Source organism: Oncorhynchus mykiss, chromosome 1, assembly GCF_057628025.1.
Source record: "Oncorhynchus mykiss isolate SJ-2025 chromosome 1, ASM5762802v1, whole genome shotgun sequence".
Taxonomy (NCBI): Eukaryota; Metazoa; Chordata; class Actinopteri; order Salmoniformes; family Salmonidae; genus Oncorhynchus; species Oncorhynchus mykiss.
The window spans coordinates 14,728,240-14,741,534 of record NC_143022.1 but is presented as its reverse complement, the minus strand read 5'-3'; the positions used below and the strand labels follow the sequence as shown (position 1 = coordinate 14,741,534).

Sequence of the window (13,295 nt, the reverse complement as noted above, 5' to 3'; positions counted from 1 at the left end):
GTGATTACCTAACTAAGCTTGGTAGTGACAACAGTGTGATTACCTAACTAAGCTTGGTGGTGACAACAACAGAGTGATTACCAAACTAAACTTGGTGGTGACAACAGTGTGATTACCAAACTAAGCTTGGTGGTGACAACAACAGAGTGATTACCAAACTAAGCTTGGTGGTGACAACAGAGTGATTACCTAACTAAGCTTGATGGTGACAACAACATTGTGATTACCAAACTAAACTTGGTGGTGACAACAACATAGTGATTACCAAACTAAGCTTGGTGGTGACAACAACATAGTGATTACCAAACTAAGCTTGGTGGTGACAACAACAGAGTGATTACCAAACTAAGCTTGGTGGTGACAACAACAGAGTGATTACCAAACTAAGCTTGGTGGTGACAACAACAGAGTGATTACCAAACTAAGCTTGGTGGTGAGATGTGACTGCTCGTCTCTTACCTCATTCCATTCCGATGACCCAAGACCTCTAACTGCAGCATAACGAGAAATAATTCTAAACACTGATAATAATAACAACAACAACAATAATAATTATAATATGGGTCTCTCTGGTTATCTGTTCACCCTCTCCTGTTCTCTCTCTCTCTCTCGCTCTCTCTGTCACACATGAATTAATATACTGGAGACTATACATCCCTCTCTCTCTCTCTATTTCGTTCTTTCGTTCTCTTACTTTCTCCCCCCCTCTCTCACTCTACAATCGCAGATTTGGCGAGAGTGGAACGTTCCATTTACCGTCTGGAGTTATTTGTCAAGAGAGCTCTCTTATTTGTCCATCTCTATGGCTACGTTCCAAATGGTGCTACAGTACCTCTCTGCCCCCATGGAAACATCTGTAGAATTTCAGGAACACACACACACACACATCTGTCTATCTTACCCTCTTCTCTCTCTCTCTCTCTCTCTCTCTCTCTCTACTCCAATGTTTCCCACAGTTGTGTCAAGTTGGCCTGATGTTCTTTGGGTGGTGGACCATTCTTGATACACACAGGAAACTGTTGAGTGTGGGGGGGAAAAAGCAGCGTTGGCCTGGCCATGCTACCATACCCCGTTCAAAGACACTTAAATATTTAGTCTTGCCCATTCACCCTCTGAATGGCACTCATACACAATCCATGTCATAATTGTCTCAATGCTTAAAAATCCTTCTTTATCCTGTCTCCTTTAACAAGTGATATCAATCTTTCACCTGGATTCGCCTGGTCAGTCTATGTCATGGAAAGAGCAGGTGTTCTTAATGTTTTGGATACTCAGTGTATATTTCCTCTGTGGAATTGTGAAAATAATGATAATGCTCTGTTAGTGTAAGAGCTGTTGGAAAAGACCACCTGAAATGTTAGCCTGTTTTGGTGGGATGGAGTTTTGGCCTGCCTGGTGACATCACCAGTAAATTAGTTAATAGACCAATAAGAAAAAGAGTTCCAAACCTCTCTGCCAATAACAGCTAGTTTTCAGTTTTCCCCTCCCCGCTCAGGCAACTTCCAAACAGTCCTAGCAAAATTCTCTCTTAAGAAATACATTTTTGCTAAGAAGCTATTTTTGTTTATTTTTGACCATTTTAATTGAAAACATTTACAGTAAGATACTTAATTGTTACCCAGAAATGATTTGATCTATATTTAACTAGGCAAGTCAGTTAAGAACAAATTCTTATTTACAATGACGACCTGCACCGGCCAAATTGTGAGCCGCCCTATGGGACTCCCAATCACATCCAGTTGTGATACAGCCTGGAATTGAACTAGGGTGTCTATAGTAAGGCCTCTAGCACTGAGATGCAGTGTCTTAGACCACTGCACCACTCGGGAGACCCGTATTAACATACAAACTGCTACATTGAAACATTAACCGCTCTTTATCCCTCTTCCTCTGAAACATTTCTGTAGTCAGATTGAGACAGAAAGGCAGTGCAAACAAAATAACCAGGTAACTGGGTCAAGTATTACAAAAATTACTAAAAAGTGTTTTTACCGACAAAGTTAGAAGTTGAGCATTGAACTCCACCATGATATCTGACTGATTTTATTCAATTGTAGCACTTTGCTCTTCACATCAGAACATTTGGTCACATTTGGCAATGCACCCAGAGCGTTGGGCCAGTAACTGAAAAGTTGCTGGTTCCAATCCCCGAGCTGACAAGGTAAAAATCTGTTGTTCTGCCCCTGAGCAAGGCAGTTAAGCTGCTGTTCCCCCTGGGTGCCGAAGATGTCGATTAAAGCAGTCCCCCGCACCTCTCTGATTCAAAGGGGTTGGGTTAAATGCGGAAGACAGATTTCAGTTGTACAACTGACTAGGTATCCCCCTTCCCATACACCCTTAATATGGTATGACATCAGATTGTATTTGTCACGTGCTTTGTAAACAACAGGTGTAAACTAACAGTGAAATTCTTACTTAAGGGTCATTTTCCAACAATGCAGAGTTAAAGATAAGATAAAAATATAAAATCAAATTAGAAATAGTGACACAAGGCATAAATACACAGTGAATAACTATAACGAGTAAAAAAAATAACATGGCTATATACAGGGAGTACCAGTACCGAGTCGATGTGCAGGGGTACGAGGTAATTGAGATAGCTATGTACATATTATAAGGATTTGTGAAGCATCTTTAAAGTGCTTATGAAGATGTTATGTATGCTACATAAAGCCTTTAAAAGTTGTAATGCCTAAAGTGGGACTGAAAGTTTCTATTGGGTAGCCTTCATTTGAAGAGTGAAGAATTGACAGGAAACAGGAAAACAAAATGTAACCTTTTTCAGTGACAAGACTGACATATGGATGTGTGTATGAGAGAGACCCCGACCAACCTGTGAGTTATCTACACTTTTCTACTCCAGGGAGATTATGTCGTCGTTGTGCCTCGGCTTATCCAAAGAAATAAAGTCCTTTATCAGAATCAACGTGACCTGGTTTTTCAAAACGACAATTATCCATTTTATAGCAACTGCCAAACCAGGAGACAATAACGTCTGGTGGGAAATATTCCCATATGGTGAATTTGACAAGCGTGTTACTGACACACACATGTTGTTATTGTTGATGATATTGTTGTAATGAAGCCAATAAGAGCAACCAGTGTAAATGCTCTACACAAACAAGTTCAAAGGTCAATTACAGTAGTGATGTGGTTAGCATTAGCTCTCTTAGCGTTTTCCAACATGACCGACAACATGACCTGCATATCTTACAAATGTAAACATAAACCCTGAGATTATTTTAGTTGAAGTGACTATGCCACTAACTACATCATACAGAACACACATTGCTCTCCTCTTCTGGTATCCTTTTTTCTCTACTCTTCTACCCAGAGACTTGTAATTACCTAGTTATTAACCCTACTAACCTAACAGTGATCCAGACAAACACAGAGTGACTCTACTCTGCTTATGCTCAGTTCCATATTGATCCCTAGACCCTAACCCCTAGCCCTACACCTTAATCCTAACCCTTAGACCCTACACCCTAGGCACTACTGTAGATCTGAGAGGATTGGATAGATGGAACCAATAGGCCTATGGCAACCAATTAGAACCAATAGACCTATTGCAACCAATCAGAAGTGATTACCGTAACGCTGCTATGTAGCCAATCCTCTGAGATTAAGACAAGTGTCTAGGGGGCGATATGGAATTCAGAGTGTGTCGGTAAAAGCCACGAAACTGTCCGTGTCTGAAATCTGTCTTGCCTACTACTTACTAAAATTATAAGCTAACTATATAAGCTAACTTTTTTTGATGAATTTAAGCAAAATTCCCCAAATTAACTCCCCATGGAGAACTTCCAGAAAATGTCCGGAAATTTCCAGGAAAGTTTCCGACCCTTTGCAACCCTAGTCAAAATCGAGGGAAAGATGAACAGAGCAAAGTACAGAGAGATCCTTGATGAAAACCTGCTCCAGAGCGCTCAGGACCTTAGACTGGGGTGAAGGTTAACCTTCCAATATTACAACGACCCTAAGCACACAGCCAAGACAACACAGGAGTGGCTTCGGGACAAGTCTCTGAATGTCCTTGAGTGGCCCAGCCAGAGCCCAGGCTTGAACCCAATCAAACATATCTGAAGAGACCTGAAAATAGCTGTGCAGCGACGCTCCCCATCCAACCTGACAGAGCTTGAGAGGACCTGCAGAGAGGAATGGGAGAAACTCCTTAAATACAGGTGTACCAAGCTTTTAGCGTCATACCTAAGAAGAATCAAGGCTGTAATCTCTGCCAAAGATGCTTCAACAAAGTACTGAATTAAGGGTCTGAATATTTATGTAAATGTGATATTTTCATTTTTAATACATTTGCAAAAAAACAACTGTTTGTGCTTTGTCTTTTGTGTGTAGATTGATGAGGGGAAAAATACAGGTTAGAATAAGGCTGTAATATAACAAAATGTGGAAGAAGTCAAGGGGTCTGCATACTTTCCAAATGCAGAGTATGTCCATCCACACAACCACTCAACATATCCTAAAACTAACAATTCCACAAACATACTCTCACACACGGAAATGGAAGAAATATGCGTGTGTTGCTTCCTCCAGTCCTCCGTTCACGCAGGCACACGCGCACACGAACGCAGGCACACGCGCACGCGAACGCAGGCACACGGGCTCACGAACACAGGCACACGGGCGCAGGCACACGCGCACACGAACACAGGCACACGGGCACACGAACGCAGGCACACGGGCGCAGGCACACGCGCACGCGAACGCAGGCACACAAAATGTTTTCCCCGTACCTGCTTAGCCTTGTAAAGAGCACTGTATATATTATACTTCCCACCTAGAAGATAATGGTTTCATATGTCTGGTTACTTTATCTGATCATCCAGGCACCACACAATCATCTCTGCAGGTGTAACTGAGCATCAGACGCTTAATATTCAGGCTTTCCTAACTTGAAATTCATAAAACTCTTATCAACATTTGCATAAAATAACACACCAACAGTAACTCTTGAACCGTTCAAATTAGTCACCAAACCAACTTTCACATATTCAGGCTATCTTGTCCACCGCCACAAAAATACTTTTTAAAGAGCTGAAGCAAGTCACACAATTTTACTTCATGGAAAATGACCATCTAGTTTATATGTATATCTTAGATGCTTTTATAAAACGCAATTTATTTTTAGAAGGACTGTAGGTAAAGGGACTGTAGGTAAAGGGACTGTAAGTATAGGACTGGGTGTATAGGACTGGATGTATATGACTGTACAGTAAGTATAGGCAGATAGATTGATGGAAAGATAAACTATAGTAGATAGATCCATAATCGGCATCTAATGTCAAGGTACAGGTACTTAGTAATTCAGAGCAGTCTAGGCCTAAGTTAAAGGGCTCTAAGGGTTTGCCTATGTACATATTGACTTCAGGCGACTTGGCATGACAATGACCTGCGACCCTAATTGAAACGAATGTGGCATTTAGAGAAAACTTAATGAATTAATGTCTCTCGCTCGCACTTCCTTTCACCTGTCTCAGTAACCTACAACACAAGGCCAAATCTACACTGGAGTTGCTTACCAAGAAGACAATGAATGTTCCTGAGTGGCCGAGTTTGACTTAAATCTACTTTAAAATATATGTCAAGACCTGAAAATGTTTGTCTAGCAATGATCAACAACCAATTTGACAGAGCTTGAAGAATAAAACAAAAACAAAAAAACTGGCAAATGTTGCACAATCCAGGTTTGGAAATCTGTTAGATCCGTGACATACCTAGTCGATGTCCAATAGTACGAGGGAATTGAGGTAGACGTGTACAGTTGAAGTCAGAAGTTTACATACACTTAGGTTGGAGTCATTAAAACTCGTTTTTCAACCACTCCACAAATATCTTGTTAACAAACTATAGTTTTGGAAAGTCGGATAGGACATCTACTTTGTGCATGACAAGTAATTTTTCCAACAATTGTTTACAGACATTATTTCACTTATAATTCACTGCATCACAATTCCAGTGGGTCAGAAGTTTACATACGCTAAGTTGACTGTGCCTTTAAACAGCTTGGAAAATTCCAGAAAATGAATTAATAGCTTTAGAAGCTTCTGATAGGCTAATTTACATAATTTGAGTCAATTGGAGGTGTACCTGTGGATGTATTTCAAGGCCTACCTTCAAACTCAGTGCCTCTTTGGGAAAATCAACAGAAATCAGAAAAGACCTCGGAAAACAAATTGTAGACCTCCACAAGTCTGGTTAATCCTTGGGAGCAATTATCAAACTCCTGAAGGTACCACGTTCATCTGTACAAACAATAGTATAAACACCATGGGACCACGCAGCTGTCATACTGCTCAGGAAGGAGATGCGTTCTGTCTCCTAGAGATGAATGTACTTTGCGAAAAGTACAAATCAATCCCAGAACAACAGCAAAGGACCCTGTGAAGATGGTGGAGGAAACAGGTACAAAAGTGTCTATATCCACAGTAAAACGAGTCCTATATCGACATAACCTGAAAGGCCTCTCAGCAAGGAAGAAGCCACTGCTCCAAAACCGACTTAAAAAAGCCAGATTACGGTTTGCAACTGCACATGGGGACAAAGATCGTACTTTTTGGAGAAACGTCGTCTGGTCTGATGAAACAAAAATAGAACTGTTTGGTCATAATGACCATCGTTATGTTTGGAGGAAAAAGGGGGAAGCTTGCAAGTCGAAGAACACCATCCCAACCGTGAAGCACATCGTCATGTTGTGGGGGTGCTTTGCTGAGGAGGAACTGGTACACAAAATAGATGGCATCATGAGGTACGAAAATGATGTGGATATATTGAAGCAACATCTCAAGACATCAGTCAGGAAGTTAAAGCTTTGTCGCAAATGGGTCTTCCAAATGATCAATGACCCCAAGCAAACTTCCAAAGTTGTGGCAAAATGGCTTAAGGACAACAAAGTCAAGGTATTGGAGTGGCCATCACAAAGCCCTGACCTCAATCCTATAGAAATGTTGTGGGCAGAACTGAAAAAGCATGTGCGAGCAAGGAGGCCTACAAACCTGATTCAGTTACACCAGCAATCCTACCAAATACTAATTGAATGTATGTAAACTTCTGTCCCACTGGGAATGTGATGAAAGAAATAAAAGCTGAATTAAATCATTATCTCTACTATTATTCTGACATTTCACATTCTTTAAATAAAGTGGTGACCCTAACTGACCTAAGACAGGGAAGCTTTACTGGGATTAAATGTCAGGAATTGTGGAAAAACTGAGTCTAAATGTAGTTGGCTAAGGTGTATGTAAACTTCTGACTTGAACTGTACATATAGGTAGGGGTAAAGTGACAATGGGATAGATAATAAACAGTAGCAGCAGCTTATGTGATGAGTCAACAGGGTCATTGCAGATGGTCCGGGTAGCTATTGGTCAACTATTTAACTAACCATTTAGCAGTCTTATAGCTTGGGGATTGAAGCTGTTCAGGGTTCTGTTGGTCTTGTTGGTTAATTTTCCTTTCTCTGACATTCGGGATACAGACTCTGTCAATGTCAAGTTGTTTTGTGTTCTTTTTTTCCTTGGGAATAGCCACCTTCAAATTTCAAAAATGTCATTTCATCTGGGTGCACTTAAAATGAATAATAAAATGTGCAGACATCTCAGCTAGTAGATAACATTCATTACTTTCTTCAATAGCCATTCAGGTGGGTTCTGGAGGGAGACGTGAGTGTTCTTCCATACACTTAAGAGAAGAATGATTGGTTTTGTTTCTATGGTTTCAACTTTTGGTTCAATATTTGCCTCACTTTCTGTTTCTCTTTCTCTCCCCGACCCATCTCTCTCGCCAGGATCTGTCCAGTCTGCACCCAGACTGCGAGTATATATTACAGCTGGAGAGAGAGGAGCGGCATTGTCTTCAATACATCGCAGAGCATGACAACAACCACAGTACACTAGGTATCCATGTCACTATCGTCTTAGAATGAGCCATTACATTTTCTCACTCTCCAGTTTACTGCTCATCTCAATGAATAGTCAGTCATAATATGATATACAGTATGTTCACATGTAAACATGAGAGTCTGGCATTGAATAAATGGTTTATAGACAATAGTTTGTTGAAAGAGCAGATTCCAAAACGATTCTAGTGTAAAAGTAGTAAGTGTATTATAAAATAACAAAAGAGAGGAGCTACAGTGCATAGTTGAGGTGATCTATCCCTTTAAGGCCTATATACTGGGCATAGTTGAGGTGAGCTAGCCCTTTAAGGCCTATGTACAGGGCATAGTTGAGGTGAGCTATCCCTTTAAGGCAGGGGTGTCAAACTCAAATACCCAGTGGGCCAAAATGTAAAACCTGAACAAAGTCACGGGCCAACATTGAACAAATTAACCTTTTAATATGGACCCAAACAAGTTTTGCTTTAACATTGAATATGGAACAAGCATCGCTTATTACCATACAATATATAATTTAATAGTGGAGACATGCAAAATCGAATTTCAAATGAAAAAACACATCAATGGCATTAATTTATTAAATAAATAAAATTTAAATAAAAATTGTATGCCTCTTTTCTATTTGCAGCCTTCTGATTTAAATACCAAAATAAACTTTTTCCACTGGCTAATAATTTTACAAATAAAATGATAATAAATCAATCAACCATTCAAGCCCATGCCTTGTAGCAAGAAAAAGTGCATAAAGAAAACATTAATTATTGCACACTGGTCTAATCTGATGTGCCCAAGCCAGATACCTGGCATCTCTTCTTGGATGCTAGTTCATCAATGTCTGGGCTCAAGCTCTGAGCTGAAGAAATCCTCAGTATCGAGCGAAGATGTTCATCAGTCAGACGTCTCCTGTGAGTTGTTTTGGTCATCTTCATCGAGGAGAAAAGTTGCTCGCAGAGATAAGTGCTGCCGAACATGGAGAGCATCTGAGCAGCTTGGGTGCGGAGATGAGGCATTGTGTCAGGGATGAACCGTGGAGACTGTGCGGCGCCCACAGCATCATACTTTGACTTCAGCGTGTCGTTGAACTGGAGTTCAATCAGCTCCATTTGGATGTTGGTTGGTGCATTTTCCACATCAACTGCGAAGGGATTACTAAGCAGTTCAAACTTGCATTTCTGGGCATCGAAGTCGGCAAATCGCCGGCTAAACTCAGCGGCGAGAACACTGAGTTTTTCAGCAAACTGTGCGCATGGGAACACGGCGGTAGAGATCTGCGCTTTTATGGATTGGCAGCAGGGAAAATGGCAAGGGTTTCCTTGCAGCATCTGATTCTCCCACAGGCACAGTTTAGTTTTGAAGGCCCTCACTGCAGCGTACATGTCTGTGATGATGCGCCCCCGCCCCTGAAGCTGCAGGTTCAGCGCATCGAGATGGCTCGAGATGTCACAGAGAAAGGCCAGCTCACACAGGAACTTTTGCTCCCGGAGCTCTGCTGTATCCTTCCCTTTGGTTTCCAGGAATTGACATATTTCCTCACGCAGCTCGAAACATCTGTTCAGTACTTTTCCTCTGCTTAGCCATCTCACCTCTGTGTGATACGGCACGTCTGCGTATTCCGAACCACACTCCTCCAGAAAAGATTTACATTGGCGGTGATTTAGACCTTTGGCTCTTATAAAGTTAACTACCTGTGTTACTGTGGTCATAACATGTTCCATCTTTAGGGCTTTGGCACACAGTGCTTCCTGATGTATGATGCAGTGGTAAACAGTTAGCTCACCTGCACAGTTCTCTTCCCGCATCTTCTCCCGAACCATGCCCACCAGTCCACTCTTTTTACCGCACATCGCTGGCGCACCATCTGTCGTTAATCCAACGAGTTTATCCCACGGCAGCTTTATTTCAGTTACACATTTGGAAACCTCCTCAAATATTTCATTTCCTGTGGTTGTGCCATGCATTGATTTGAATCCTAATAGCTCCTCCGTAACACACAGATTTGAGTCCACTCCACGGATGAAGACTGACAGCTGAGCAGTATCAGATGCGTCGCAGCTCTCATCCACAGCGAGGGAGAACGCAACAAAATCTTTTCCCTTTTCCATCAGCTGGTCATACAGATTGGTGGCAAGATCACATGTGCGATCAGCTACTGTGTTCCTGCTCAGGCTCACGTTTGAAAATGCTTGTTTTTTCTCTGGGCATACGAGGTCACAAACCTTCATCATGCACTTTTTCATGAACTCTCCCTCATTAAAGGGCCGGGCTGATTTTGCGATCTCTGCTGCCACTATATAACTAGCCTTTACAGCAGCCTCGCTTTGGGATGTGGCTTTTTTAAACATATTCTGTTGTGAAACCAAACTTCTTTTCATCTCCTCTACTTTCTGGCTCCTTTGAGTCATGTCCAGGTCCTTGTATTTGTCATGGTGTTTCGTTTCATAGTGTCGTCTAATGTTGTACTCCTTACTTACAGCCACGTTGACTCCACAAACAAGACAAACAGGTTTGTCTTTTACATATGTAAACAGATATTCTGCCTCCCACTTGTCCAGAAAGCTCCTGTTTTCTGCCTTTCTTTTCGCCATTTTTGGGAAGGGTTAGCTCGCTGACAGTTGTAGCGTCTATGTTGCTATGACTACTGTCACAGAGGAGAGAGCGTTTCTGGGTCCTGTCCTGATTGGCGCGCGAAAACAGCAGAGCATTATGGGATTCGTAGTATTAGTGGTGAATGCGCTGTATAATACCGGCGGGCCAGCTCTAGTAGTAATTTGGTATTGTCTCGCGGGCCAAATATAATTACCCCGCGGGCTAAATTTGGCCCACGGGCCAGAGTTTGACACCTATGCTTTAAGGCCTATATACAGTGCATAGTTGAGGTGAGCTATCCCTTTAAGGCCTATATACAGTGCATAGTTGAGGTGAGCTATCCCTTTAAGGCCTATATACAGTGCATAGTTGAGGTGATCTATCCCTTTAAGGCCTATATACAGTGCATAGTTGAGGTGAGCTATCCCTTTAAGGCCTATATACAGTGCATAGTTGAGGTGATCTATCCCTTTAAGGCCTATATACAGTACATAGTTGAGGTGAGCCAACCCTTTAAGGCCTATATACAGTGCATAGTTGAGGTGATCTATCCCTTTAAGGCCTATATACAGTGCATAGTTGAGGTCAGCTATCCCTTTAAGGTCTATATACTGGGCATAGTTGAGGTGAGCTATCCCTTTAAGGCCTATATACTGGGCATAGTTGAGGTGAGCTATCCCTTTAAGGCCTATATACAGTGCATAGTTGAGGTCAGCTATCCCTTTAAGGTCTATATACTGGGCATAGTTGAGGTGAGCTATCCCTTTAAGGCCTATATACTGGGCATAGTTGAGGTGAGCTATCCCTTTAAGGCCTATATACAGTGCATAGTTGAGGTGAGCTATCCCTTTAAGGTCTATATACAGTGCATTCAGAAAGTATTCAGACCCCTTCCATTTTTTCACATTTTGTTACATTACAGCCTTATTATAAAATGGATTAAAATACTTTTTTTCCCCATCATCAATCTACACACAATACCCCACAATGATAAATAGAAAAACAGGTGTTTAGACATTTTTGCAAATGTATTATAAATAAAAAAACAGAAATACATGATTTACATAACTATTCAGACCCTTTGCTATGAGACTCGAAATTGAGCTCAGATGCATCATGTTTCCATTGATCATCCTTGAGATGTTTCTACAACTTGGAGTCCACCTGTGGTCAATTCAATTGATTGGACATGATTTGGAAAGGCACACACCAGTCTATTCAAGGTCCCACAATTGACGGTGCATGTCAGCGCAAAAACCAAGCCATGAGGTCGAAGTGACCAAGAACCCAATGGTCAATCTGTCAGAGATTCAGAGTTCGTCTTTGGCGATGGGTGAACCTTCCAGAAGGACAATCATCTCTGCAGCACACCACCAATCAGGCCTTTATGGTAGAGTGGCCAGACAGAAGCCACTCCTCAGTAAAAGGCACATGACAGCCCGCTTGGAGTTTGCCAAAAGTCACCTAAAGGTCTCCAGACCATGAGAAACAAGATTCTCTGGTCTGATGGAATCAAGATTGAACTCTTTGGCCTGAATGCCAAGCATCATGTCTGGAGGAAACCTGGCACCATCCCTATGGTTAAGCATGGTGGTGGTAGCATGGGGGATGTGGGGATGTTTTTCAGCGGCAGGGACTGTGAGGCTAGTCAGGGAAAGATGAATAGAGCAAAGAGATCCTTGATGAAAACCTGCTCCAGAGCGCTCAGGACCTCAGACTGGGGTGAAGGTTCACCTTCAATGAGGACAACGACACTAAGCACACAGCCAAGACAAGGCCGGAGTGGCTTTGGGACAGGTCTCTGAATGTCCTTGAGTGGCACAGCGCAGAATGCTCAATGAGGTTAAGATGAATCCTAGACTAACAGAAATCTCTGGAATATGCTAACATCTCTGTTGACAAGTCTACGATACGTAAAACACTAAACAAAAACGGTGTTCATGGGAGGACACCACGGAAGAAGCCACTGCTGTCCAAAAAAACATTGCGGCACTTCTGAAGTTTGTATAAGTGCACCTGAATGTTCCACAGCACTACTGGCAAAATATTCTCTGGACAGATGAAACTACAGTTGAGTTGTTTGGAAGAAACACACAACACTATGTGAGGAGAAAAAAAGGCACAGCACACCAACATCAAAACCTCATCCAACTGTAAAGTATGGTGGAGGGAGCATCAGGGTTTGGGGCTGCTTTGCTGCCTCAGGGCCTGGACAGCTTGCTATCATCGACAGAGAAATGAATTCCCAAGTTTATCAAGACATTTTGCGGGAGAATGTTAGGCTATCCGTCCGCTAATTGAAGCTCAACAGAAGTTGAGTGATGCAACAGGACTACAACCTAAACACAGTAAATCAACAACAGAATGGCTTCAACAGAATAAAATACGCCTTCTGGAGTGGCCCAGTCAGAGTCCTACCTCAACCTGATTGAGATGCTGTGGCATGACCTCAAGAGAGCGGTTCACACCAGACGTCCCAAGAATATTGCTGAACTGAAACAGTTTTGTAAAGACGAATGGTCCAAAATTCCTCCTGACCGTTGTGCAGGTCTGATCCGCAACTACAGAAATGTTTGGTTGGGGTTATTACTGCCAAAGGAGGGTCAACCAATCTCTCTCTCTCTCTCTCTCTCTCTCTCTCTCTCTCGCTCTCTCTCTCTAAGGTTGTCTACCGTTCTGGGACTCTGTGGTGTGCTGGCCATATGCTGCAGTTGGTGAGATGATCAACACAACCTGTCCTGCTGTCTTCTCTTTTTGGGGGAATAACACAGGTGCAGGTGACATTTGTGTATGA

General features: G+C 42.1%; 1 protein-coding gene across 1 annotated transcript in view; it reads left to right on the top strand.

Moving 5' to 3' along the window:
* The window catches only part of LOC110539125 (growth hormone-releasing hormone receptor-like), a 46,239-nt gene that overhangs the window by 3,374 nt on the left and 29,570 nt on the right, over positions 1–13,295 (top strand). Inside the window, exons 2-3 of the mRNA XM_021626148.3 lie at positions 7,805–7,913; positions 13,165–13,272. Of these exons, the coding sequence (XP_021481823.2) occupies positions 7,805–7,913; positions 13,165–13,272 (217 nt within the window). The remainder of the gene's footprint in view (positions 1–7,804; positions 7,914–13,164; positions 13,273–13,295) is intronic.